Raw genomic sequence first — 27,073 nt, 5'->3', positions numbered from 1 at the left:
ATCAAGATGGCGTAAAACGACGGAAAACAGTGGGGAGCCTGGCCCTTGACACTCTAGCACACACGTGACTTTTCGGTAATCTACAAGCGATTCTTCCTTTAGCTAACATCACAAATCGCTGTTTTCTTCAAGATTGATCACATGGTTCTGGTTTTCTTGTTCTGTAAATATTGGAGAGCTAAACACATCAACACTCAGTACATAACGCGGTTCTTCGTCAAATTAGCAAATTAGTTGTACACGAAACTTCCCGCCAAAACTGCAAACCTTGTTGTCAAGCTGTCAAAAGTGATTGACAAAAACGATGGACGAAGAAGGTAGCATCTTAAGGTGGGAGGGGGGCACTCGCGGCGTAGTGTTTTGCAAGATAAATAATACTTCGGAGACACTGTACCAGGCATTAATTAAGAGGTATAAAGGCACCTGTCAGCGTTTTCTCTCTGATTTGATGCATTGAGAGAACTACATCTAGATAACGATGTACTAATATTTGTAGGTAGTCATGCGGTTTTCATGTCGTCGAATTTTCAAGCAGAAATAACCGCCTCATAGGATCTAAGACAGCGTATTCCGTAACAAGACAGCAGCTACGAGGGGTGTTCAAAAAGTTCTCGGCCTCACCTAGAAAATACAGGTCAAACTTCTATTCTTTGGTATAACTGTATACTATGACGTCTTACATCACTGCACACAAAAATTCAAATATTTATATTCATTAATTAGCACGTGACGCCCCGTGAAAATGGGGCGGGTGAGGGCAAATCACAAAATGACCGCAACAGAAGCGTGTGCTGTGATCAAGTGAATCGGTAAAAAAGGATGTCTCCTAAGGACATCCATGAATACATGGTCAAGACACTTGGTGATGACTCCCCTTCTTATTGAACTATGAAGAAGTGGGTTACTAGCTACAAGCGCGGCAAGGAGAGCACAAAAGATGAACATATGTCAGGATGCCACAAATCAGCACCACGGACAATCCAGTTGAGGCCATCCATCACATGGTAGTAAATGACAGATGTGAGACTGGCCAACATGTAGCAGGTTCTTTGGCCTGTGTTGTGACTCTATATAGTGTGCACGGCTACCCCAATAATTAATGCCCTCAGTTTGCGATCGTGCGACAATCGTACGGCAAGTGTGACCTGGTCGGGCTTTAGCTCTCAATAAATTCCTTTCAGACCCACAGTGCTGTTTACAGGGTTTACGTGCCCGAATTTGTTTACTGCCATAGTACTCAGAAATTTTTGATAGCAGCGTTTCAAAGGTCTTAGTACTAAGTGCCTGTTGTTTTGATCGGAGAGATATCATATATCAACCGTAAACACGTTATGGTGGTTATGGTCAAACATAATCACACTGTTTTGGGCTCGCTGTAAACAGTCGCAAACATGCTGCAGTAGCCAAATTTTGTCATAATAGTACCACACAAGCAGAGGTTTAGACTTCGGCTTTTTCCTTTTTTTAAATAGTTTTCTCCATCCCACGGGTTTTCCTTTTTGTCTGGTATCTTTTTTTTACGCCAGCCAACATACGTATACTGCCCTGCTAATTTGATACGTATACGTCTTGCAGCCACCAAATTTACACGATCTGCTTGGAGATTATCAAACTAGTAAATGGAACGATCGTACAAATGTATATACTTGAGTGTTTTGTAGGTTTACTGTGGTATCTGTTAATCGTACGTAGGATTTTCCTTTCAAGTAGGCTGTAACAAATACAACCAACGACAAGGATCTAACACTTCAACTACTGCATTTTCGATTACAAGACGTTGAATTTACAACGAATGAAACCGCCGTACCATGGGGAAAAGGCACATTACGTATTTGTAAGTTTAACTGCCGGACGGAAAGATAAGGTTTGAAACGGTTGAAGAGACCATAAACTGATAAGAACACGCTGCTTAATGGAGGAAATAGACGCGTCATTACGATAATAACGGTGTTTAAACAGCGGGGTTAGATAAACACTGTTATAGGGATAATGACGTGGACATTGCGCGACTGAACAGTGTACTACAGAGATGTTGTCTAGCGGTTAGTAATTCTGAATTTCGACCGAAAGGCCGGCCCTACGCTCCTGTTAGAATAGAGCTCTAGAGGACTGTCGGGAAAATATTTGCAAGTTCTACAAAATCTGGTTGCATATTATAGGAAGCACACAATAACACACACACACTTACATATTCACACAAACGCACATGCATAACATTACACACACATGCTCACACATACAGACAGACAGACACACACACACGCACACACACTGACTCACTCACTCACTGACGTTGCTGCACTTTGCATCAAACTTTGTTACTTTTCGCGAACAGCTTGCTGGGTACTGGCGAGGTCAAAGGGTAAACCAAGATGGCTGCCAGCGAATGTGTGCTGAAACGTTTTTCGGCGGAATTTCAAGATTTTCTCCAAACCAGAGCGCAGTGTAAAGATTTAAGCAGGCCAGGACAGTCCGTGGTACTGAAACAGAGCACAAACCTCGGGAATGGAGATTTCGTCGTCCCGTCTGTTTTCGTCAAGGCGGCTTTTCCGGACCGCGCGGTGAGTGTTGGGTGGGGAGGGGGGCGGAAAGGGGCGGTGTCTTGGAATTTGTTTATCTTATTAATGTTATTAATCCTGTAAGAAGGTAATAAAAGCACGTCGGCAAAACGTACGGTGTCTACGCAACACGTTTCTTTTTTGTTAGGGTTTTTGTTGGTTGCTTTGTCAACGTTGCATCAGAATTTTGCCCATTGTAGACAATATATTTTCCAAAGTCGACACAACATGTGCAAATATTAAATAATTTTGTGACCAAGACCAATTTCTGCTGGCTCCCAGTGAGATTCTGAGACCTTCACATCCACCTCATCTCCTGAGTCCGACCTTTTGACTTGTCATTTTGCCTGTCAATCTCCCCTACGTGCACATTCTCAACTAGCCGTGGACGACTCTGTAACCCTTTTTGCATGATAATGCCGGGTTCATAGTCGTGGAAAGCACCATAGGCCAAAACCAACCTTTGCCGTGCCGGGCCTCATGCAACGGGCCGGCCCCGGTTTTTTGGTGTCGCTGGCTTCCTAATGCACTCCCCTGCCGGGCCGGGGGGATAAGACCCTAAACAAACGCAGCATTTAACCACAACACGGCCTCGGAGCACGTAACTCCATACAAATCATCGGCGATCGACGCCATATTGAATGCAGGAATCGGTCCGCAAAACAGGCCGGACCCTGAGTTTACGACAAATTACGTCACATACTTGCAGCTTGAACGTTGGAGAGTTGAAAATAACTGTCGTAAACTCAGGGCCCGGCCTGTTTGCGGACCGATTCCTGCATTCAATATGGCGTCGATCGCCGATGATTTGTATGGAGTTACGTGCTCCGAGGCCGTGTTGTGGTTAAATGCTGCGTTTGTTTAGGGTCTTATCCCCCCGGCCCGGCAGGGGAGTGCGTTAGGAAGCCAGCGACACCAAAAACCGGGGCCGGCCCGTTGCATGAGGCCCGGCACGGCAAAGGTTGGTTTTGGCCTATGGTGCTTTCCACGACTATGAACCCGGCATTATCATGCAAAAAGGGTTACAGAGTCGTCCACGGCTAATTCTCAACCTACTCTGCATAAAAAGACACAAACCACCCAAATTAATACAGTATTTCAATACCTAGAAGGAAGTATTCCATAATACATAATTCTAAGAACTACATTCCTTTGTTTCAGATCCTTGAAAGTTTCCTGTCTTCAAAAGAACTGGCTGAGTCCCTGTTGAGCTTAAGTTTGCCCGTACAGCAGCTCAGTATATCAGATGATGGTCGACTCTGTCTCAAGCTTTCCCGGCCACAGACGTTCCACAAGGTTCTTTCCAACGTGGAAAAACTGAAGTCAAACTATGGGCCTATGGAGAACAGTGGTGACAATGTGGCTGTAGTGAATCTTGTACCACAGAACTACAGGACTTGTGGTAAAGCTGACAGTGGGCAGAGTTTGGTACAGCTGAGAGGAGCGTTGATAGCGTCACATGTGGCAGCACTACTCAAGGCTAATGGGTAAGACATGAACTGGTGAAGGATTTAGGATTGCTCACTCCATGGTTTATGAGGTTGCTATTTGTCTGAAACATTCTTTATTCACGAGAAGCTGAAATCAGCCAGTGCAGGCTGCTTTTCATTGACTTGTTATGAAGGAAGAGGTAAGATCAGGTTTTTTTCTAAACAGGGGAATAAGGGAGCTGCTCCCTCATGCTACCAGCCAGCTCCCTCATATCAATTTTCAAATTGAACCCTACTCTGTATGTGGCTACTAACAGACCATTTTAGTCTTTTTCAAAATGATCTTTTTCCAGTAAAGATGTAAAAACAATACATATGTACAACACTCGTAAAAAAAAAATCCCCCTTCGGTCACTTTGCTCCTTCGCCATGCTTGCGATCTGCTCCCTCATACTAATTTTTTCTAGAAAAACCCCTGAAGATCATATATAAAGATATATAAAAGTTGAATTTTACATCATTTAAATTACTGGGTTCCTGGGTTAAATTCAGTCAGTCCTACAAGAGTGTTGCCAGTCATTAATGCAGATTTCTTTCAGGTTTGAAGTACACAAAGTGAAATCCAACGTGCAAGGTGAACATGAAGAATTTTGGGACATCCTGTGTGAAGGTGTCCAGTCATCAGCTGTGGACTCTGAGTCTGACTCAGGGACAAGGGAACAGATTCTACAGGCAACAGCAGAGTCTAAATACAGAATATCAGACTCAGAGGACAGAAGACATTTGTCATCAAACAATGAGGAAGATACAAAGGACTGTTCAAAACAAGAGAGGGAAAGTGTTTCTGATCCTAGTGATGGACTGACTGGAAAGGAAAAGTTTGTCATGTTAGATCTGAAGAAATTCATTGAGGATGGTTCTTTACAAACTGGTAAGTGGAGGTGTGAAAAATAGACAGAAAATTCTTATTGAATTTGTACAATCATGATATCATTTTGTTCCTTTGAGTGAATTTATGCAATAGTAGGGAAGAAAAGTACCAATGTATGAAAATCACAGAGAAGGCGTTTCTTTCTAAAATGTTAACTCTAAGTCTAAATGACTAATTGTTTTTTCCTGGTTTCATTAGGTAAAGATGGGTATGATCCAAACCTGAAGACAGTAACTGGTACGTTTATGATGGTGCCAGTTTAACCTTTGGCCATTTCTGCTTGTATCTTAGATGGATTTAAGTTTGCAGTTTATTTAGAAACAGCATTGAAAACACAAGGTGTTGGATTTCGTGTTTCTTTTCTGTTTCTCAGTTCTAGAGGGAAATCAGCCCACCCTGCTGATGGAAGAAGTCATTTCTCTACAAACGATTTTAAAGTTGGACTCTGTGAAGACCAAGGTAATTAAATAAGGCAATTTTCCTCCAAATTAGATTTTTGAACCTCTTTACATTTATGTGAAATCTATCAGTTACTAGTAAACATATGATTGTAAAATGTATCCTTCTGATTCAATAAAGGTTTTGCTTCATTTGGTAACCTTTGCTTTCTTTGTCATTTTTTTAATCATTCCAGCAGGCACCTGTTGTGGTGCACGTGGCCAGCCATGGGAGGGCCTTCCATGCACAACAGGTGGACATGACCTGGAGGATGTTGAACCTAAATGAGGTCACGACCTGTCAGGTCAGTCAGCCTATAGATCACAAAATCCTGAACTCTAGTTCTCTGTATCTTTAGTTTGAGATTGAAATAGAAGTCTGTTCTACACCATATGTTGTACAGGGCAGAAATACATGTACCACTAGTGCACTGGTAACACTGTGGAATTGTATATACAATAATGTATTTTTAAATTGTATAGAATTTGCTGGTCATTTACGTGCGTCATATTTGTAACTTTAAACACAAATGTTTCTTTTGTCCGCAGACCCATTTAGTGTATAACTCTGTAGCAGCCAGAAAATCTACCTCTACATCAGAACAGCTGACAGCACAGGACTTCTGGAGGTATAGTAGGAATAGTCAGAATATATCTAAGTTGAGGGAAGGTGTTTTTGTTTTCAAGATACATAATTTTTTTTTTACTTGAAGTTGAAGTGTGAAATGGCATATGGTCAATACTACATGTTACATTGTATTTCCCTTGTTGTTAGTAATACAAGACTTAGATGACATGTTTGATTTCCCTCAGACTAAGACATGCCCAGATGAAGGAGGCTTCTGTCCTGAAGTATGGGGATACAGTAGAAGGTAAAATGTTCATGATAAACTATAATGATTATCAGATATCTACATGAAACTTTGTAAACATTACAAAGTGTGCGAGATCCATGTTTACTGTAATTCACTTTATGTTAACGGTAGCAAAATGGAGGTGTTCACAGAACTATATATGTTCATGGTGGTGGCAGGTGCAGAAAAAAAAACAAAGTCGGCATTTGCATTGTTAGTTGTAATGAGTTTGTGGTACAGAAGTGACTGTAAAAACTAAGAACATAAACAGTACCATGAAAAAGTCAGAAATACATGTATACTGTATGTTGGCCTACATATACGGAAATTGAGTAAGGACATAAGTAGCTAGACCAAAAGTCTCTGTACTTTACCCTAACACCAGTTGTGTTGACTGACAGGTCCAGGTTGGGACTCCACCATCACTGCCATGACAGCCGCTGCCATCAAGTTTGAACTTCTCTTCACTTCATGTCAGAACATTGTGAGTCCAGGAAGACTTTTCCATAAAAACTGATATGCCACTGATTACAATTTCATTCAATTTCAAATTCAAGGACATTTCACCGTGAAGTATCTACTATTCCAAACACTGTTGTACAGGCTAAGCTGGACCTGTCCATTAAGGAGAGTGGGGAGGGACCACAGGATAACAAGGGAGGGGCGTTTATCCTGTACAACTGTGCACGGCTGGCCACACTCTTCAAACACTACCAAGAGGATGTACAAGCGGGTATAGAACCTGTTCATTTTGATACATTATTTAGGTTGGGAGTACCTGTGTTTGTAGAATCCACTACTTTGCTGAGTTTGAATCATAGTTGTTGTTCACTTGACATGCACGCTACTGGAAAGGGTCGCAGTCCTAAGGACGGGACGTCAAGCCATGGTCCACTGTTCATTGTGCATGTCAAAAAGAGCTACAGTAATTTCCCAGCACAATGAACCTGTAAATACTGTATGTAGCATCTGTCTCCTCTGTCACAACCAGTAGAAGAGTAGCTCTTCAGTGAACTGAATTGATTCGAGATCACTTTTTCAAAAACTTTTTCACCTGCCTACATGTCCCCACCTCAGGTGTGTATCCAGATCTTCCAGACATCAGTAGTGTGGACTTCTCACTTCTTAAGGAAGAGGTGAGTCTCACATTCTTTTGTTGAAGACTCATTTACTCACTCCCTCTTACAAACTCAGTCCTTTCGCATGTGTTGCCTTGAGCCACCTAGCTTCATCAGGCTACTAGTATTTTCTTCCCTTGGAAAAAAATTTGTGAATTTTTTATTTTGTTTATTCCATGTTAAAGTTGATGTAACATTGAGGGCCTTTAAGACCAAGCTGAATATAAGTTATTAACCCATGTCCTACAGGAGGAGTGGGAACTCCTGTTTAACTTCCTCCTGCCATATCCTGACCTGGTACAGGGGACTGTAGGGGACATCAGCAACACAAGGGCTAAGATACTCACTCATCAGGTAACATAGATAAACAAATGACTTTAATTTCTCATGCTACTTATTGACACAATGTTGGCAGAACGTATTGCACTTGTGCGAAATTCAGATATTTCATGGTTTTCGTTTGATGTTTGGTCAATGTTTAAAAAATGATAACTTGTGCGCAGGGCCACCTAGTGTCTGCAATATAACATATTATAAGCCTCACACAGAAAACATGACTTGCATGGAGATTAGGTATTTCGAACCAGCCTGCATTCCTGAACTAACGACCTAATAATGATGGTCGTAAAGATTAATGACCTCCATACAGGAGTTATTTAACTTGCTAAGTGGGTTAATTGGAACTTTGATTTATTCTATATTTACCCAGTCTGGTAAACACAGGGGGTGACATATTAAGGTTAAGAACTTTAGATCCTTCAGAAGCACGTAATGCCCTATATGGGTCCTTAATGGTGTTGATGTTCATTGTGCTAAATTACCCATGCATACATCTACGTATACCAGTGTCAGTGAGATCTTTCAGCTAATTGGTTTTGCTAACTTATCTAACTTATCAAGAAACAGCTTGAAAGATTTTAATATAGTAAAATACATCTTAAATGACACAAAGAGTTGTTGAAGAAATATCTTTAAGAATTTTGATTATAACTCATTGCTCTTAAGGTGAACCTCTCATCTCTTTCAAAATCCTTTTCAGTGTATAGGGCACTCCCCATCTTTGTTTCTATAGTCCTTGGACCACACAGTTGTGCAAGCACTGCTGCAGGGGGCTAGTCTACTGGTGAATGCAGAGAATGTTCCATTTTTATATGGTCAATAGTTAGTATGATCTGTCCGGGATTAGAACCCAGGACCTTGATCCTGACTGCACTATTGCTAATGTTCACACATTTTGTGAACCTTTCTTTGCCAGGTGTGCAGTTTCCTGATTGCCCTGAGTCGAGACCTGAGCTCTTACTACAGGAGGGTGAGAGTACTGTTGGTAAGTGTTACATTACCTGCTTCTCAAATTCACCTCAAAACAACTAACTGTACATCGTGAAACATTTAGTTTTGTGTATGGAGGTCTTGTTGTCGGTACTGTCTGTGTTTTTATTGTTTGCATAGTTATTTACACCAGGAAGTTATAGTTGAAAGGTCCCAGAAAAGGTTATCACATTTCGTGTCTTCAATTTCCTGTTAAAGCTATATGAAAGTCTGTTACCTTAATTATGTGATCCAGGGGGAAATGTGACAAAGCAGTATGTAGCATTTTTTTAGTCTTTGGCACATGACCCAGCTTGGCTAACCCGCGACCTCTCAAATGTCAAGTGAGCACTCTATACCCACCAGGCCATCGTGCCAGTTTTAAAGACTCAGTACTGCAGTAATTTTCTGCAGTTTGAATCAGGTTAAACAGTATGTTGCCAAGTAGAAAATTGTTGAATCAGGGCAGTGGGTAAGCCACTGGGGCAGGACATGTGTTTTGTCTTACTAAGGAAATGAACACACGTTGTAAAAATGTGTTGGGAGTTAAGCCTACTTGGCAGAATGCTTCAGCAGTATTGGCGTTTAATTATGATCATTGATTTGATGTTTTCACCCGGTTAGGCTTCGAAGCTGAGGCCACAGAGTCTGAATTTTATGGATGACATCAATATGCAGATTACTTGGGGCCTCTTTAATTTTGTAAAACAAAAATATACATAACTTCTTTTGGATGGGAGACTGTGTTTATACCATTTGTATTCTACTTTGAACATAGATTCTTCCGTGACCCAAATACATTTGCATAAAAGAAGTCACAGATTTCAGACTTAAGTTAGGGATATTATTAGACCTGGTCATTCATGCAATCCTGGGTTCCTGTAATGTAGACCTCTAATTCCTGATCTACAAAGTAAACCGTGAACATCTTTTTACAGCAGTTTTAAAACTTATTTTCAAACTTCAGGCCTTGTTTTTCATTCACTCTTGTATAAGATTTACTACAAGTGAGGGTTATTTCAGAACCCTGCCAGGTTTGAGTTCACAGTGACTGTTACATACACCACTTCTCTCACCTCCTAACTCATGGGACAGTGACTTATAAGGTTATAAGTTTGTGGGGACTTAATTTCTTAGTAGGAGTTGTCCTAGTCAATACATGGAGTCATCTAAGGGCACCAGTACTGTAAATTGTGAAATATTTGCAGTTGTTTTATGTCTGCAATTTTTGCAAACTCATCACTGCAAACATATGCTCTGCCTTACTACTGTACTACTACTGTACTGTTTCAACTGCATACTTTTAACACTGTGAACATCTCAGTGTATTGCTGGATCCCCCCTACTGTGGTGATGAATGGTACCAACTGTTGACCTTTGCCTCCATTAACCATCTCAGTGACCCTTGTCCTATACTCTGCACCCACGCTGACTTCAGATTTGGACCAGTTCATTTTTGTAGAGGGTAAAAAAAGTGATTCTCTAGAGGATTTGGTCCCAAAAACAAAATTCTTTTAGTCACTTTGCCTTGTGTATTCATTTACTTGTTCAACCTTCCTGACAACTTAGATTTCATAATGAAGGCAACTTTTTTTGTCACAATTTTTTTTCGCGTCAGTTTTGGGGCGCGTTTTGGATGTCATCCATATAATTGGATCAGTATGGCCTTATTGGAAAATATTGATTCTGTTGGCAAATATTACATGTTATACTGTTCTATCAATGAAAATGTTGGATCACGTACACCACCTAGTGTGTGGAAGAGGAACTACATGTAACTTGTCCTTTATCTTATGCAGTACTTGGTGAATACATTTAGAGTGAATACAAAACCATGAACTCAAGAAATAAACAAAATGCCATTTTCCCTGAGAAACTGCACTGTACATTGTGTAACTTTAAACCAAAATATCTATTTTTCAGGAGCCGAGGGTTCACCTGTTGCCTGTGATGTTTGCCAGACTCCACCTTCTGAAGGGCGTCCAGCAGGTCATGCATAATGGACTGTCCCTACTGGGGATACAACCCTTAGCACAGATGTGATGCAAAATGGACCACCCCCAAAGGCAAAGAGTGGTGTGTCCTCATCACCTTGCACAGAGTTGTGATCCATGCCATGATTTGCTATCTCTGAAAATGGTGGATCACTTGCGGCACCTAGGGTTTTCAAGAGAAACTGCAGGTCACCTGCCCTTTATGTTCATGTGGTCAACTTGGTAAATACATGTAGATTTAGAGTAAACACAAAACCACAAACTTAACCAAATGAATAAACAAAGACTTCTAATATACAGTGCGATTTCATGAAGTACAGGTATTTATCTTTATAGGCATGTTTTCTTTCAATTTTATTTCTTTTTGAATGATAGAAAAAACACATGGCTGTGTGGGAGGAAAGATGTTCTCAGACACTAAACACCAGCAGTCAGACAGAGACATTGGGCCATCAGGGTCGGAGAACGCTATGATCTTTCCTCCTAATATCCGTTTCCATAACCTGTCAGCAACATAAACAAGTGTCCATAGGCGACAATTCTCCGTGAAGTAGAGTTCTAGGCAGTCCTTCAAGATCGAAGCATTTTGATGGTGAGCTTAAGCACAGAGTGGATGGAAAGTGATCAATCATGCGATATATGTTTGAGGCCACAAAATAAAAGAAATATTCATGATCAGAAGTCGAAGAAATGCTCTAGTTAATTTTCTGCAGCATGGCTGGTATGGGGCCGCCCTCAAGGAGCAGTGTGGATCCAGTCCACTTGGAGGGGAAGTAGCCCAGCCACATCCAAGTCAAGTAGTCCTCAAAACTCGCCCCCACCAAGTATCGATGTGTAAGGGTGGTCAGGGTGACGGCGTCTGCCATAACCTGTGAAGTCCATGTCAACAAGACTGCTTATTACTAGTCAACAGCTATTAAAGATAGAAAAGACAAATATAGAGCATGAATAAAGGGTGTCGTGGATGCAGTAAAAATGTTGGCTAGTTATAATTAGTGTTGTGCAAGTTATCGCAGTGTTTCCATAAGCTGGTGTGTTACGTCCAAGGTTTGTTATACAGGTGTCACAGCGATCAGCGAGATCTTTTTTTGACCGATATCTTTTTACCCAGTAAAAGAAGATATCAGTGCAAAAAAGGAAAACCCGATAAAAAGCCTAGAAACACGCCAAAAATAATCCCAAACCCAAGCCTCTGCTTGGAGAGTAGTAGTCCCACAGTGAGATGTAGTTTACTCACATCTATGACTGGCGTTGGATCCGTCGCCGCCAGGTCGCCATGGGCGTAGCTCCTCAGTTGTTCCATCTTGAAGTCAAAGTACTCCTTGCCGTAATCTTCCATAACAACGTCTTCAATGTTGCTCCGCAAATTCTGTGCAATCAACAATATACGGTTTGCAACGAAATGGCGTAGTAGGTTAACTTGGAGCTTGAACTGATCAAATTCTGCTTTCTTTAAAGGTAACTTTTATTTTCAAACCTAACGTTTCCTTAATGACTGCCTCATTTCCTAAACCGCTGGCAAAATTAGAATGATGCAGACTCCGTACCTCAACGAACTTATTGAAGACGGCAGGCAAGACGATATCTGTAGCCCGCGCAAAGCTCGCTGGCTCCACAATGACGACTTTGACACCCCACTTGTGCATTTCATGTCTGTGTTTGGGGATACATGTATGTTGGAGAAGTTATACTTTTTATAAGAACAAAAACATATGGGACTGACCAGCCTGGGAACAACTTCTGAGATTAGTCGTTTTTTTTTGGCGCTTTCGTCTCGCACTTAAAATGGCGACAGAAGATGTCATTTTACGGTATAATCTATGAACATTATAATATAATCGTAATGCTGTAATTCTTGAGTGTTGAACAATACGCATGACAGCATTTATGGCAGTACATGTACCTTAAAGCGTCCGAGAAGAATTCCAGGGCCGCCTTGGTCATGCTGTAGGCGCCCGCCATCGGGCCTGCGTGTAGCCCGCCCACACTGGAGATGTTCACAACGCGGCCTAACAAAGAAAACAGCATCTATAAGGGACTGTACGATATTTACCGGGGGGGGGGAGGGCCGGTCGTCTGAGGGGGAGGGCCTAGGAAAAAAAATTGAGCCGGGGGGAGGGCCTAGGAAAAAATACTTTAATTTGGGGGAGGGCCTAGGTAAAAAATTTTTCCAAGATCCCTTTAACTCTACAACGTTTTTATACACTTTCAAAACATGATTAAACGTCTGTCCCATACATATCGTAGCGATTTGCCAGTCATTGGAATCGGCAGAATTTTACGTTCCAATAATATCCATCCCTATTATTATAATGTATTCGCCCAAATCTCCCACAGTCCCCTTCAAAATCTTGCATTTTCGCCAGAATCGGCGAAACTGGACTACACAGCCAAATTAAATGGATTAAAATCGCGTCAAATTATCGCAGCGATCGAAACGATACCGATCAAAAATGTAGGGAAGGCTTGTCTGAAGATTTTGAAAATTAATTTTCGCCGTTCAACGCACCCTTCCCAGTGGTGTGCGTGCGTGCGTCGGCAAAGGTCCCGCTGGTCCCGCCTCGCAACTCGCTCGAACTTCTCGGCGTGGATGTCGGATGTCGACGGATTAATTTGGTATTTTTCTTAAACCAAGGACTATTTAAACATTTATATCTATGTCCCGCAAAAGTAAATTGAAAACAACACGTAACTTGGCAATATTGTTTCCCTGTTTGTAATAAAATGGACGCGCGCGGAAGAAGTTCGTGGACGAAAGGTAGGCTAGATAGAGGATTATTTCGATTACACTGACTGACCTTTAATAACGTTACTGACTTTAAATTTATAGCTCGATGTACCAGCGAAATTTGTGCTGCCAAATTTGCCCCTCAGCATGCAAAACATGGGTTGAAATTCAAAATTTTTTCCGGGGGGGACATGCCCCCCCCCTCCCCAAAAAAGCCGGGCCTACTCGGGCTCTAGTGGCGCCTGTGGCGCGATGGCTCGCGCCTTCGGCGCTTCATGCGGGGAAAATTTTCAATCAAAATCTCGTCCTCCCCATACGAAATTTCACTCCCTATGATTCACGCCGGGGGAAGGGCCTAGGAAAAATTTTTTGAGCCGGGGGGAGGGCCTAGGAAAAATTTTTTTGACCTGGGGGGAGGGCCTAGGAAAAAATTTTTTACGCTACCCCCGGACGACCGGCCCCCCCTCCCCGGTAAATATCGTACAGTCCCTAAAACAGTGTAGTATTCTAACCAAAAATGCCTCTATGTGCTGTTTGGAAACTCGCCTGTGCACTTTGTCTATGCACGTGTGTTGATACAACAGAGTAACTAAATGAGAACACCCTTACCTTTCTCCCGACGAATCAGAGGCAAGAACGCCTTGGTGACCCGCACAGTACCAAAAGTGTTCACTTCCATCACACGTCGGTAGGCGGCGAGGCTGACCCACTCTATCTCTCCCGGCTGCCAGACTCCAGCATTGTTCACCAGTGCGTAGAGGCCTGTTGGGATATGTTGAAAATAAGCTCATCGTTGTGCTTCCTCAGGAAGACAAACACATTACATCCGTGTTCTGTCAATTGTTTCTTCTTTTGATCAAACACCGACTAGAAGTTATTATGGCCAGTCCCCTTGAGGCAGAGAAAGGGCGAAAATGTAAGATAGGAATCAGGATAAAACGTTATAGAATGAGGAACGTGTGATATGTATATGACATATTGGCTACGAACTTTAGCTGTCATGTTTATGGTATACCGTCACGATAAGTCATGATAAAGTTCTCACCCTTTGACCCTGTCGGCAGTCGATCTTTGACCTGTTGTACAGCGGCCTTCACCTGTCCATCATCAGTCACGTCTATCTGAACAGTACTCAGCCTGCTCGAGCACTCCGCCCGGAGCTTCTTCGACCCCTCCCCACCACTGTCTGCCAGCAGACAGCCGGCAAACACCGTGAAGCCCAGCGAGTCCAGGCGTTTGGCAAGTCCAAATCCGAAACCACTGTCACAACCTGTTGTAAGAAAGTCAAACATTTAAGCAGGTCAATGTTATGACTATACCTTGGCAAATTTCCAGAAATGAGTAATCAATGACGTACATGCTTATGGCTGTAGGTGTTGGAATCACCTGTAGTCCTACCTGTAATGAAGACAGCTTTGCCGTTCCCGTTCACCCGGCTCTTCGGCGCCAAGTACAGAACCAGACAGTATCCTACTGAACCCAGCAGAATCCCCGTGCACAGGTAGTACAGGACAGGTGCACAGTGGTGCAACAATAACAACAAGCCTGAAATGGCGGAAATACCAGCCAGACAAGTACAGTAGAGCAACTGTAGTGGTGTCAACATTTTAGTGATCTCAACTCCGTGCTTTTGCCAGACCTATTCAAACATCACCCGACTAGAGACGACATTGAAGGGACACAGGCCAAAGTTCAAAAGTCACACGCAGCGCAAGCAAGATTTCGGACGTAAAAATGGTAATGAAATTACCGGACATGACTTTTATGTACTGTCATTGTGAAGTCCAGTATTGTTTACAACTGGCACTGACTTCCAATGGTAAATCCAAATTTTTGTGTAGTGATAATTGACCAACAGGGATACCTGATGAACAGGTCTAGTTACCTGAGTATATTTGACCCTGGATTAATAAATAAACAAGTGTCCATAGGCGACTCCGTGAAGGTTTATATTTTGCAGATTGAGAACAGTAATAGTGTATGTAAAATGTGTGTGATCACTTAACAACTGGTAACAACGTATCGTAAAAATGTCTAAATCCCTGGTCTAATAATCTAGTCTGACTATAGTTACTAGAAGATTCTTTCATCAGTGACACGTTGGAAGGATTAGGATACTGACCTCCAAATTTTCGATGGCTATCAGTCCATTAGGACTGTCACACCACATGCCCAATTACAGAGAAATACAACGGATACAACCATGTTTTATTGCTGCGAGCACATTTAAAATCATCGCCCATACATAAACAACGGACGACCCACCCTACTGCTACAACATACCTACAAACCTCTCCAAACTACTTGCATTTTCTCCCTGTCCATTGCCACCGAGGTTGTGTTTTATAACTCCTGGTGGTACCAGAACAGCTCTCTTGTCTCTATATCGTACATATCCCTCAACATGTGTAAAAACGCCTTCGTGCCGCTACTGTCCACATCCGACGCGAACGTCTTCACCAAGTGTTTCAACTCGCACGTTTTAAACGTCCTCTGCGTCATCACGTACTCGTAGAACACGCAGTTTCTGTGCAGCGCCTTTTCCCAAGGCGTGGGCTTCCACCCCAACATGGCCTCCGCCTTGGCTGTGTCCAGAATTCCCGCCCGGGACTCGGGGTAGAAGTGGACCCCGGCGTTCCGCTGGTCAAACTTGACGTCCGAGACGCCGAGCTCCTTCGCCACGGACGTTAAGAAGGAGTTGAGAGTGAAGGCCTCCTTAAAGGCGAGGTTATAGGCCTGGTCGTAGACGGAGGAGTTGGAGAACAGGATGTCCAGGATAACCTTGGCGACGTCGTCTACCTGTGGAGAAGGAAAACAGAAGTTTACTGTTTGTAGTATACTTATAGGTACAAAAGTACTAGGTGACGGAGCTGAGCTGTGGGTTTGTGTGTATGTTTGTCTGTGTATGTTAGTCTGGACAGAGTAGGTTGATAGAAGGTGGGTGGAGGAAAATTGACAGGCTGAATGGAAAGTAAAAATGTTAGACACAATGGAATTGTGTGAACACAGGAAATGGGATGAACTTGAAAGGTTTACAGCACGTGTGTGGAGGAAATGTTGACAGGCAGAATGACAGGAGGTCATAAGGTCAGACACAGGACATGCATATGGGGGCGAACCTGAAGGTCACGGAAACCCAAAAGCACTTAGCCGTCTTCCAATCCTTGCAATAAACACGGCTGGGAAACAATAACAGTAGTTTGATTCTTTCTTCAACCGCTGAAAGTCAAGTCTTTGTGCGTGACATTTGTTTGAAAGGTAAACCAGACGCTTCGTTTGACGGGACCGGCCACACACAGGCATGCACTGGGAGGGATGGGCCAAGCCAACGGGAGTCGACACTAGACAGCAGGGGAAATTTCATGGACGTTGTATCTTGAACTTGAACGTCCTTGAACTAACTACTGTACCTCCAAATACATGTATACACACATCAGAGCCCTCCCTGTCTTCCTAACTCCTTTCTTCAAATATGTAGAACCAGCTAGAGATAAAAAGAAAAGCTAACACGGGAGTTCTTCTAACAACCTTGTTAAAGGATGTTTGATTGCCCGTGTGAGTTGACCTAGGGTGACCCTGGGGTACAGAGGTCAAGTAGCAAGGTCATTACGACTACATGATGGGAGTTGAATGTCAAGACCAAATGTCATCTGCGGAAACACAAATGTCATCTGCGGAAACACAAATATTGTCTGTGAAAACATTTGGCTTCTCTCTGTGGGCCATTTCAGTACTTTTCCCGCCAGAACTTGAGGCCTGACGACCGTTCAGCAACATAGCCAGCCGGGTAATCTCCAAGCAGATGTTGGGAGGGAAATTGTAACATTTGCTGTCCCTTTTTTATGACACGTAAACATCTTTGTATCAAGATTTATCACATTTGACATAACAGGTGACTATCACCTCGTTAAGATGCCAAACTTGACACCGGACTGTAAGGTTTGAACCACTCACAGCGATGCTCACATGGGCTTTTCGATAAGTATGGTGGGATCTTTTCGTGCTTGATGTGCGGCTCTCCTCAAACACGGGACCTCCACTTTACATCCTATCCGAGAAGACGTCCCTAACCAAAGCTAGGTACTCATTTGCACATGATTCAAGTGAAGAAATAGGTGTAAAGGGCCTTTTCCAAGGGCACATCACAGGGTCCCGCAAGGGATTCGAACCCAGAACCTTTCGATTCTGAGTCAGCCACCCTACATCGCCACCTTGACATTTGGCTGTCTGACTACAAGAAAAATGGGTAAAATCTCGAAGTCAACCAGGTGGCTGAAGAGTTGACAAGGCCGTGCCTGGTCGGCACTATTTTTAGAAACAAGCTGTCTGGGGCTAATAAACAGACGGGAAGAGTCCAGAGAGAATTCTATCTTACGCTTGAACTCGACACAGAGATTGACCTTGCATGTACGTGTACCTTGTTTTCGGCCATTCTGAACGCATATCTCTGTTGCTTTGAGATGTCAACCTACATTCCATAACACGTTAGTTATAAATACATGTTTATGTAAACCGATATTTCTTCATACTATGAATCGTTCAACACATGCAATGCTAGATTCCTAGGACCTAAACATACTAAACGATTTGGTGCTTCCATTTTTCAAAACCATGATGACTGAACTGATAGCATCTTGGTTACGTCTTGATTCAGATCCACAGAAACCTTGCCAAGACTCATAAGCTCCTTTAACCTCTAAAAACACTAAAGCCGTTAATCTTGGCACATCGCCTTAGGAAGAAATGTCATGTTGTTAAATTGATTCTTGTCCGTGATAAAAGTGACATTGTTCTTTACACCGCAGGTTGTCCCACATGACCACATTGTTGAAACCCCGCTGCGTTCAAACCTGCACCTGTTCTTAATATGTATACTTAAATCCTCGTCGTTTATCAGATACTGTAATTCCTGATTCTTTTTCTCGTGGCATTTTTATGTTCACGGTTTTCGAGGAACTAGCTTATTATGAACATTATCAAAGTATTTGTCTTTGCTCCCCTTCCCCTTCTTGCTGCCTTGTGAAGATTAAGTTACGAGAACACGTTCATTTTCCTAAGACAGTGAAAGTTTGCTACCGTGAATAGGCCAGGGGCGATCCCCCGGTTTTTTTTCAAACTGCAGGACACCTACTTGTACGTCCCACTGTGAAAATGACAAGTGGGGGTAAGTATCCTTGGCGCCCTGGAGGACAATGCCGCTCCCCAAGTTCAGACACACGTCTAATCTGTCTACTGATTTCTCTGAAGGACTCCAGCCTCCTGTGTAGCGTTGTTAGTTCACGCTGGTTCTGGTTTCCCGTAACACAATACTTCATTCATTCAACACAGTCTTCAGATAAACCTTAAAAACACTCCGGGGACCTCGTGAAGAGGATTTAGGACCTTTCCCAAGACCCCCTTCTTTTTTTGAAGCAGAGACTGTCTCAGATCTTGGCCCGAGGACATAAGGATTCCTCGAAGACTGATTCCCCAATGACTGACGGAAACCTTGAAACCGTCCGTGGAACGGTTTGTCTTTAAATTCTGCCAAAAATAACTAAAGCCTTCTCCTTTTCTTGTCAAAGACGACACACAGTCACCAAAACGTTGGTATATGTGAAACAATGCACGTGTATTTTCTTTTCGAATTCGGGCCCAAAAATCTTCCGTCCGTACTTTGGCCCCCCCGACCCTCCGCGCGTCTTCTGTCCTTCGACCATCAACCCGCCCGTTCGTCTCTCCATCCCTCCTTCCTTCCAACAGTCTTCTGTCCCTCCACCGCACGTAGTTCCTCTTAGCCTGGGTGCCAAACCCATAGCACACTGGACAAAATATCCTGGTGCTCACTGAGATACTTTGTGTCCAGTGTGCTATGGGTTTGGCACCCAGGTTAAGTTCCTCCGTCTTCCGTCCGTATTTCTTCCGTCCCCTGTCTCTCCATAGTCCGCCATATTCGTCCTCGAGGCCTCCTTCCATCCGTCCGTCCGTCCTTTTCCCGCCCTGCCCCTCCGCGGTCGTCGTCCGTCATTCCATCCGTCTTTTTCCACCCCTCCGTCTTTTGTCCGCACTGCATCACTCTCTTACGATCTATCCCTTCATCATGCCTGACCTGCTGGCTAAGCTACCACAAGTACCGTAATAATTCTAACCCGCGCACCGTACATCGGATCCCCGTGACTCTAATTTGTCAGACGCCGGTGCGGCTACCTGACTCAGATTGGCACCAGACAGCGGGAGACTGGAGTCCCACTGGGCAGGAATCTCAACTGTATTAAACCTCAGCGCAATAAATTAAACAATTCATCCATCACTTGCCTTAGGGCGAACTGTAGGTTGCAAAATTAAAGACTTCTTTCTTCAACTCGGGCTCAATATTTCGGAACAATACGTGCTTCGCATGTAGTGGAAAAAACCGTCTCAAGTCTCACATCAATGTTCAATAGGTCTCTAATCTCCAAGCAGATGTTATGATGGAATGGCGCGACGTTTCCTAGTTGCCCCGTTTCAGTGTAGAAAAGATGCACAGAAAACATTACGTACGGTGCCAGCTCTTCTGACCGTCGATCGTCTGATCCGCCACAAAAAAAAACCCTCCTGGTCTACAACCTCGACGCTGTTAGGGTTCAGATCACGTTTGTGAACGAAAACAAATGATATCTAGAATATGCACAAGTAGTGCCCATGATTAATTTTTATAACTATTTTGTTTTTAGTTCCAGCAAACCTGTCCAGCCGAGCCCCGGGTTGGAATTCTTGGAATGACTTGACTATAATACAGTTATAGGTTCCCCGTGGTGTGAAGTTTGAGGCCAATATCGCCCCCCGGCCGCGGTAACGACAGCTTTCTGAGTCGGTGGCCTCAGCAGGGCGACTGTCGCCCAGCTATCTGCCACAGGTCAGCCCCAATTTCGCGTTCACTTTAACGGCCGCAGCGTTCCGCACAAGGTCGTTATCAGCTAAATTCAATTTAGGTACAGTAACAGGGACGAACCAGTAAAGATCACGGAGGGGGAGGGGGCGTTGTGTCCTTGATTGTTTTACAACAAGAACCAATCAAATCGCCGTGTAAAAGAGACGGCATTGTTATGATTTCATAAGGACCTGCACGACTTAAGCCTCGCCCAGGCTTTGGGAAGTGGCTGCAAATAGTATAAATTGGCCAAATAGACCGCTCCTGGCAGCAGCAAACTGTACTCCCTTATCGGACTAACTCCCAGGCATGTTATCTGTCCATCTGGCCAATTACTAATCCTTCCAGCCGCCTCTGAAGCCTGGTAGAGTCCCGACCTGTTGACCTCCAAATTAAGACCCTTCACTTCCCTTTGACAGTGACAGAGAGCGTCCACCCGAAATGGCCGGGTGAGAAGTTCACGTGTGCGGGCAAACCGACTGAAACCTTGAACCATGCCATTTCTAAACCTGTCTTAGATAAATTTGGAGTGCTTCACATATGTATCATTAACTGAACAGTAAACATACTAGATACGACCTAGATGTCAAGTAAGAGACCTTAGTCAAAGTAAGGCAGAATTGCAAACGAAGCTTTGTATAGGTCAAAAAAAAGCAAAACGACAAAAATTTTTAAAAGTATGTTATATACATGACGTATCATACTGGTTCAAACAATTCGGCGCGAGGCGGGTATACACCTCCACCTCGGCCTTACATATCTCTGACACAATCGCCACAATACAAATCCAAATCAAAAAGCTACTCTACGTTTTTTTGTATTTTCTATTTTATCATTTTTTTGGGTTTTACTATTTTGACCTAGCAGAAAGGCTAGGTTTACTCAAGGACACTAGAACTTTAACGTCACATGCGTGGCGTCAACATCAACCCAGGAGTGTCCCTCTGCCCAAATACTGTAAAAGTCTCCGGGCTCCAGGCGAGAGAACTCTAGGTTTAACCTGTCTCTCATTGATGATGCAAGGGACTTGGACACTTCAGCTCCCGTCAAGTGCTTACTCTCAAAAACGGCCTGACACCGGGAACGCCAGATAGTGGACTTGGCCATAGAACTCAGAACTTCCAATACTTTGCGTGTCTGAGCCGGGACACCTTGTGGGACAAGGCCCCACAGGGCAAACGTTTTGGATACATGGAAGTGTCTGTGCAAGTGTTTGTGGATAAAGGCTTCCATCCACATCCAAACTTCAGCCACCACTGCACATTCCCAGAAGAGATGTGCCACACTCTCTGGTTGTGAGCAACCCCGCCTAGGGCAAGCACTACTGGCCAAGTAACCCCGCCAGGAGTTCAGTTTTAACTTCGTCTTCAAGGAATTGTGGGCAGTGTGCCACGCAATCATCCTGTCCCACTTGAAGATCAGCGGATTGTGAATGACCTTCCAGACTTTGTCCCATTCGATCTGCGGGTTAGACTGTACACATCTAGGCGGGGAGCTTGCCTGTTCCAGAAGGGTGTTGTACAGAGAGGCAGTGGTACAGGCTGTCCAGTCTACTGGGACGGTGATGTCCCTGAGATACTGGGCAATGGCCACGTAGTGGGGCGGCCGGTCCATCGAGTGGGGGCCGAATTACTCCAAGTCTGTGAATCTATTCGTCTCAGTTCAAGGCCCAACCAGTACTTGGAGAAGCAGGAGCACGGGTGTTGCGGATCAGTGAAAACCTTCTTCAGGGTCTTCAACATTAAGGCCTTTGCCTTCAAGGGGACAGAGACCAGCCCAACTCCACCCTGGTCTTTGGGTAGGAGAAGGGTTTGTCTCTTTACCAGTTCTGTTTTCCCATCCCACATGAAGTTAAACATCTCCTTCTCTATCCGGCTTCGAACATTCGCCGGTAGAGGATATACAGAGGCCGTGTACCACAGAGTGGCTGACGCTAGCGAGTTCACAATCAAAGACTTTCCCATCAGGGTTAGTTTTCTTCCTCGCCATTGATCTAGTCTGGCCTTAAACTTGGTGAACCGCTGTAGCCATGCCTCCTCTGCCAGAGGGATGTTACCCACCGGGGTACCGAGCAACTTCAGGTAAGTCGAGTCCCATCTCTTGATAGGGAAAGGTTTGTCAGACCTTCCCCTCCAGCTACCAAGCCACAATGCTTCGGTCTTCTGCATGTTGAGCTTGGAGCCCGTCCCTGATTCAAACTTCGAGATCAAGTGGAAAGTGCGAACGATGGACTCATCGTCTGACAAAACGATAGTGTTGTCGTCCGCATACTGTACAATTTTCGTCTCTTTTCCAGCACCACCCGGGAGGTGAACTCCCTTTATATGGGGGTCTACTCTGATTGCAGCCGCCAAGGGTTCTATACATAGAACATAGAGGAGAGGGGAAAGGGGACATCCCTGCCTCACTCCTCTTTCGACAGGGATAGACGCTGAGAGGTTACCATTAACTAACACATTGCTGGACGCCCCATTATAGAGGGTGGCAATCCAGCTCTTGAACACAGGACCGAAGCCCAACTTTTCCAGGATGCTGACCATGAACTCATGGTCCACCCTATCGAAAGCTTTTTCCTGATCTAGGGCCAAAAAGACACACGGGAGGTCTTTGTCATTGGAAAATACAATTTCTAAATTTCAAATAGGATGTGCCCTCTAAACTATCCAACAATCTTCCTGAAATTTGCCATCTGCAAATGATATATATGGCATGGTTTCCCCTGTCTTGTGGGCTTTCGTCTGAAAATGACGAACGTTTTATCACCTCAGCTGTACCAATTTATCGTCTGAAAACGACGTCGACGTAACTATACGTATTTTCCTGTATAGGCTGTACTAAGCTGTCGTCTGAAAATGACGTATATTTTCCCTCAAATGGACCAGGCTATCATCTGAAAGTGATGACCATCGTTGACGTATACACATACTTCAAGCTTCCAATCTATCGTCTGAAAATGACATCTTCCCTCACCTGTACCAGGCTGAAGTCGGTGTACCTGACGCTGAACGGCAGGTGTAGCGGCACCAGGTGCGCGAATCTGACCCACAGCTGGTACATCCACCACCTGTGCGTGGAGTCGCGCGGTCCGACCACGTCAGGTAGGCGGAGGATGACGTAAGGGAAGCCGCCCGCCTGCCGCTGCCTCATCAGCTGCTCCTCCCCTTGCAGCTTCCAGTGGCCATAACTCTCCCGGTCGTTCAGCTCATCCTGGCGGGTGCGATTCTGTCAATTCACACAACAGATCGTTTGATTGCAAATGACACAATTTTCCAATACAAAATGGCCGCCGCCGCCATGTTGGTTGAGTGAGCAGATCCAAGATGGCGACCGCGGTTGGAAAAGTTTGGAAAAGTGGAAATATTCCTCATGTGATTCTGAGTAAATGCGAAGAGGCAAATCCTGTTAAATTTGAGGACAGTGAGCATTTTAGAACGTTCAAACATCTACCACGTGACAATGCGTATTTAACCACCAACATGGCGGCCACTTCATACATCGTGATCACGTGACTGCAAAGGCTGATGGATTCACTATACCAAGGGTTTTTCCTTGACTATATCCAGCCAACTTTTAACTGACGTGCTGAAAGTAAGCAAGAAAGCGAAAAGAGAGAGGAAACAGGAACTTTGGTGCCATCCCGCTATTTCCACTCCCAAATTTGACATAGAGCAGTCTTGCTGAGTCTGTTTCGATCGAACAGTCGTCGTATTATTTTTCTCCCTCGCCCAGAATAAGAAGACAATAAAACAGCTTTGAAAACAAAACTGCAGCGCCCTGTGTTGATAATAGTCAGTCACACTCATTAGGTTGATTAAATACCAACACACGGCTAGTGATTGATTGATCTTCGTAACAACATGTCAGGCTGTTTCCGACAGGGAAAACCAGGCCGAGTGCCAGGGGATGGACGGAGTTAGAACCGATGTATACACACGTCAAGCAGAAGAGCAAGGGTGGACCTTGTAACAACATTTGAAGCACGTATTTCTCTGTGACACTGTAAAAGCTGTCTTCTATGTTTGGTAATGTAAAACTGTGATATGTGTAGGACGAGACGGTTACACAAAAAAGTGGCAGATTTAGTTCAAATAAACCATCTCAACTCCTCGACTTTTATTGAGCATTTTGTTCAATGGATACCTTGGGGAGAAACTTTTTAATCCTTTGGGTTTGTGAATTTATTTTCTTTTCTTAGTTCGAAGCGTGTCGCTGTGATCACCCTCTGACCTTGGTCATAATTCGTTTGCGTTTCGACGCGCCCTTGTCTTAATCCGGGGAACGATATGCGAGTTATCCTGGGAACGTGATAATAATAATTTACCAGCTATGTCCACGGCGGCTCGTCATGGGTCAACTGAAGGGTACATTGTGGTCAGCTGGAAACGGCAGTTCGTAATCTCCAAGCAGATGTTGGGAGAAACGAAATTCGGTAAGTTTTTGGCAGTAGGGGCGGAGGACTGTAAAAAAATTGACACACCCCACATCTGCTTGGATATTAGTAGACCATACTGATCAATGCACAAACAGTTGTCGACCTTTGGGAATAAGAAAAAAGCTAGAGAACTTTTATGTTGTGTTATATGTATGCAATATTCCCTACCCTATTTTTAGAACATCTTTACTATATGTAGTAGTTACTATAGTATTAATAGTTAGTATTCATACCCAAGAGGATCGACCAAAGTGAACGCTGGCAGCTGCGGTTTCTCCGAATAACAGTTTGGGGAAAAACAGAGACTCTGGAGCGGGTTTGACAGAAGAAAAGCAGTCAACCAGGGTGGCCGCTGTTTGAAGTACAGTTCTGTACTGTAAATACATTTACTTTCGCGGTGGTGTTATTTCACTGTGGAGACAATTCTGTGGTCCACTGGTAGTTTTACAAGGAAGACCTAGTCACGGTGTCATAAATTCATGGTGGAGATGTCAACACGAAAACCGCAAAAATAAAACTGTCGTTCCGCGATTCACAGAGGCGTAACACTAGGACTATTGTATTCGCGGTGAAACTAATTTTTTTCGTAAAAAAAATTCACATTCAATCAAATGTTTATATGTTTCAAAGAAAGTAGGCACAAAACGCAAAGCTTGCAAGTCGAGTTTTGCGCACATATTGAACATTACATGTATAGCCGTGGTGGAAAGAGTGTTTTTAATTTACGGCGATGTTATGAAAACAACATGCAAGGCCAGAATGACCTGCATAGCGCATTAAAGACTTCAGCCTACTGACCTTACAAGTCGGTGGCCTGGATTTAACCAATTTGGACCAATTCAAGCTGACAATAATAAGGCGCACCGGCCAACTCGGGCTGGCAAATAACTTGCCTCCGAACATATGTTGGGAAGGAAAAAATATGGCAACGTTTCAAAATCAGCAAGAAAACGGTGATTTTTTTCTCTTACAACATCTGCTTGGAGATTGGCAAGTTCTGATAAAGACACACAGGCTTAATCTGAGGCCTGGTTTCGGGACGTAGCTGGAAAGAGTAGAAATTGGCCAAATAATACAAATTCGGCAAACTGTACTCTTAAGCGGACCATCTCCGCTGGCATGTTATCTCTCTATTTGGCCAATTTCTTCTTTCCAGCCGCTTCCCGGAGCCTGGTAGGATCTGGTAGCGGCTACACAGACTGACCTTCGGCCTCACGGCGTCCGTTTCCCGCGTCGGCCCGAGGTGTCGTCTGTCGCAGACGTCGTACACGGAATCACTGCTAACGTACAGGTAGAATCCGGAAACCCTGTTCTTCACGACGGATACGGAATCCAGCATCTGTTCTCCGGAAAACGTGTTGAAGTCCAGCACAGCCTCGAAGGTGGTGTTCCTGAGGATGAGGGTCAAGGCCGGACAGTCGGAGAGTCCGAACGCGAACGTCCGGTCGCAGACGACGTGGCGGACGTGGGGTTGAATCAGCGCCTTCGAATCCCACGGCCAGTTTCCCCTGGTGACGACCGTGACGTCGAATTCCCCGGACTTGATGAGGAGTCGGACCGCCGTGCCGCCGACGAAGCCTGTGCCGCCGAGCACGAGGACGGGTCTCGGGCGGGACGCCTGGTACAGCCCGCCGGCTCGGAACGCGCCGCTCCCCGGCCCGGCTTTCCCGTTCTGCCCGCCGCCAGCGGTCACCGCACGTTCACACGCCAGGAAAGCAAACAGACATCTCGCTAGGAACGTACTTGAGAAAAGGACCCGGGAACCTTCCACGTCCCGCGCGGAGCAAAAGAGCCACGCGAACATATTTGACGACTGGTCCGGGCGTTTTTTTAGGCATACACAAGACTTGGCAACCGAGAAGATGACATTTTTCCGCAGGTCAGCCCAGATCGAAGAAACCTTCCGCACTCCCCTTCTAGATATATCTATTGCTGAACTAAAGACCCACACACGGAGTCTAACAGTCTTCTATATATATATATATATATACACACGGACACGGCTGCACGTACACATTAGCTCGCCCTGCCTGTGTCTGTCAGCACTTACACTGAATCGTCCCCTCCTCTACACTTACTGTGCTAGATAGGGGACCGTCCATTTTATCTTCGAAGGGATGGAGGAATCCACATATCCCAGACTTGTCATTGAACACACAAGACGTCACACAAGACGATTATGAATTGACGGACAGTCCAAAATTCCATTTCCAGTTGACCGAACGACTTGTTATAGGTAACAGTTATATTGTTACGTTTCCCCTGTAGCTGCACCTTAGTAACTGTGTCCACCAGCAATGTTCAATGACGACTTGGTTCTCACAGGCCCCAGCGCCAACCCCGCCGATACAGTTAATGGCTAGTCCCTAACTAGATGACGGAAAACCCCATTTG

The 27,073-nt window shown here is 44.3% G+C and overlaps 3 protein-coding genes across 3 annotated transcripts; 1 reads left to right on the top strand and 2 right to left on the bottom strand.

The window, feature by feature from the left end:
• Nucleotides 1-2,372: 2,372 nt before the first annotated feature.
• On the top strand, nucleotides 2,373-11,221 carry LOC109469151 (DALR anticodon-binding domain-containing protein 3-like). The gene is made up of 14 exons (XM_019767561.1): nucleotides 2,373-2,561; nucleotides 3,720-4,045; nucleotides 4,588-4,919; nucleotides 5,118-5,156; nucleotides 5,293-5,378; nucleotides 5,557-5,661; nucleotides 5,906-5,985; nucleotides 6,170-6,228; nucleotides 6,612-6,694; nucleotides 6,814-6,943; nucleotides 7,288-7,346; nucleotides 7,578-7,682; nucleotides 8,584-8,652; nucleotides 10,560-11,221. The coding sequence occupies exons 1-14, from the start codon at nucleotides 2,373-2,375 to the stop codon at nucleotides 10,677-10,679; spliced, it is 1,782 nt and encodes a 593-aa protein (XP_019623120.1). The 3' UTR covers nucleotides 10,680-11,221.
• Nucleotides 11,222-11,325: 104 nt separating this feature from the next.
• On the bottom strand, nucleotides 11,326-15,528 carry LOC109469144 (D-beta-hydroxybutyrate dehydrogenase, mitochondrial-like). Its single transcript, XM_019767548.1, has 8 exons — nucleotides 15,481-15,528; nucleotides 14,757-14,946; nucleotides 14,404-14,628; nucleotides 13,968-14,120; nucleotides 12,534-12,639; nucleotides 12,178-12,283; nucleotides 11,868-11,999; nucleotides 11,326-11,499 (listed from the first exon to the last, which is right to left on the bottom strand). The coding sequence occupies exons 1-8, from the start codon at nucleotides 15,526-15,528 to the stop codon at nucleotides 11,326-11,328; spliced, it is 1,134 nt and encodes a 377-aa protein (XP_019623107.1).
• A 139-nt stretch (nucleotides 15,529-15,667) lies between these two features.
• On the bottom strand, nucleotides 15,668-26,608 carry LOC109470734. Its single transcript, XM_019769801.1, has 3 exons — nucleotides 25,884-26,608; nucleotides 23,218-23,469; nucleotides 15,668-16,157 (listed from the first exon to the last, which is right to left on the bottom strand). Exons 1-3 carry the CDS (start codon nucleotides 26,481-26,483, stop codon nucleotides 15,702-15,704), a joined length of 1,308 nt encoding a protein of 435 aa, XP_019625360.1. The 5' UTR covers nucleotides 26,484-26,608; the 3' UTR covers nucleotides 15,668-15,701.
• Nucleotides 26,609-27,073: the final 465 nt, after the last annotated feature.

Source organism: Branchiostoma belcheri, unplaced genomic scaffold (assembly GCF_001625305.1).
Source record: "Branchiostoma belcheri isolate BF01 breed outbred unplaced genomic scaffold, Haploidv18h27 scaffold10, whole genome shotgun sequence".
In the NCBI taxonomy this organism is placed as follows: domain Eukaryota; kingdom Metazoa; phylum Chordata; class Leptocardii; order Amphioxiformes; family Branchiostomatidae; genus Branchiostoma; species Branchiostoma belcheri.
Note: the sequence above shows the minus strand (reverse complement) of the source record. Positions and strands in the feature narration are given on the sequence as shown.

Excerpts from the sequence above, each read along its gene's own strand:
- LOC109469151 (XM_019767561.1), top strand. The coding sequence starts at position 2,373 with ATGGCTGCCAGCGAATGTGTGCTGAAACGTTTTTCGGCGGAATTTCAA. Across the intron at positions 5,379-5,556 it reads TGGACTCTGTGAAGACCAAG|GCACCTGTTGTGGTGCACGT; the intron begins GTAATTAAATAA and ends TCATTCCAGCAG. Across the intron at positions 6,944-7,287 it reads CCAAGAGGATGTACAAGCGG|GTGTGTATCCAGATCTTCCA; the intron begins GTATAGAACCTG and ends TCCCCACCTCAG.
- LOC109469144 (XM_019767548.1), bottom strand. The coding sequence starts at position 15,528 with ATGTGGTGTGACAGTCCTAATGGACTGATAGCCATCGAAAATTTGGAG. Across the intron at positions 14,121-14,403 it reads ACTGCCGACAGGGTCAAAGG|GCCTCTACGCACTGGTGAAC; the intron begins GTGAGAACTTTA and ends ATATCCCAACAG. Across the intron at positions 12,640-13,967 it reads TCTGATTCGTCGGGAGAAAG|GCCGCGTTGTGAACATCTCC; the intron begins GTAAGGGTGTTC and ends TTTCTTTGTTAG.
- LOC109470734 (XM_019769801.1), bottom strand. The coding sequence starts at position 26,483 with ATGTTCGCGTGGCTCTTTTGCTCCGCGCGGGACGTGGAAGGTTCCCGG. Across the intron at positions 23,470-25,883 it reads CGGACGCCGTGAGGCCGAAG|AATCGCACCCGCCAGGATGA; the intron begins GTCAGTCTGTGT and ends GTGAATTGACAG. Across the intron at positions 16,158-23,217 it reads CCGACTTCAGCCTGGTACAG|GTAGACGACGTCGCCAAGGT; the intron begins GTGAGGGAAGAT and ends CCTTCTCCACAG.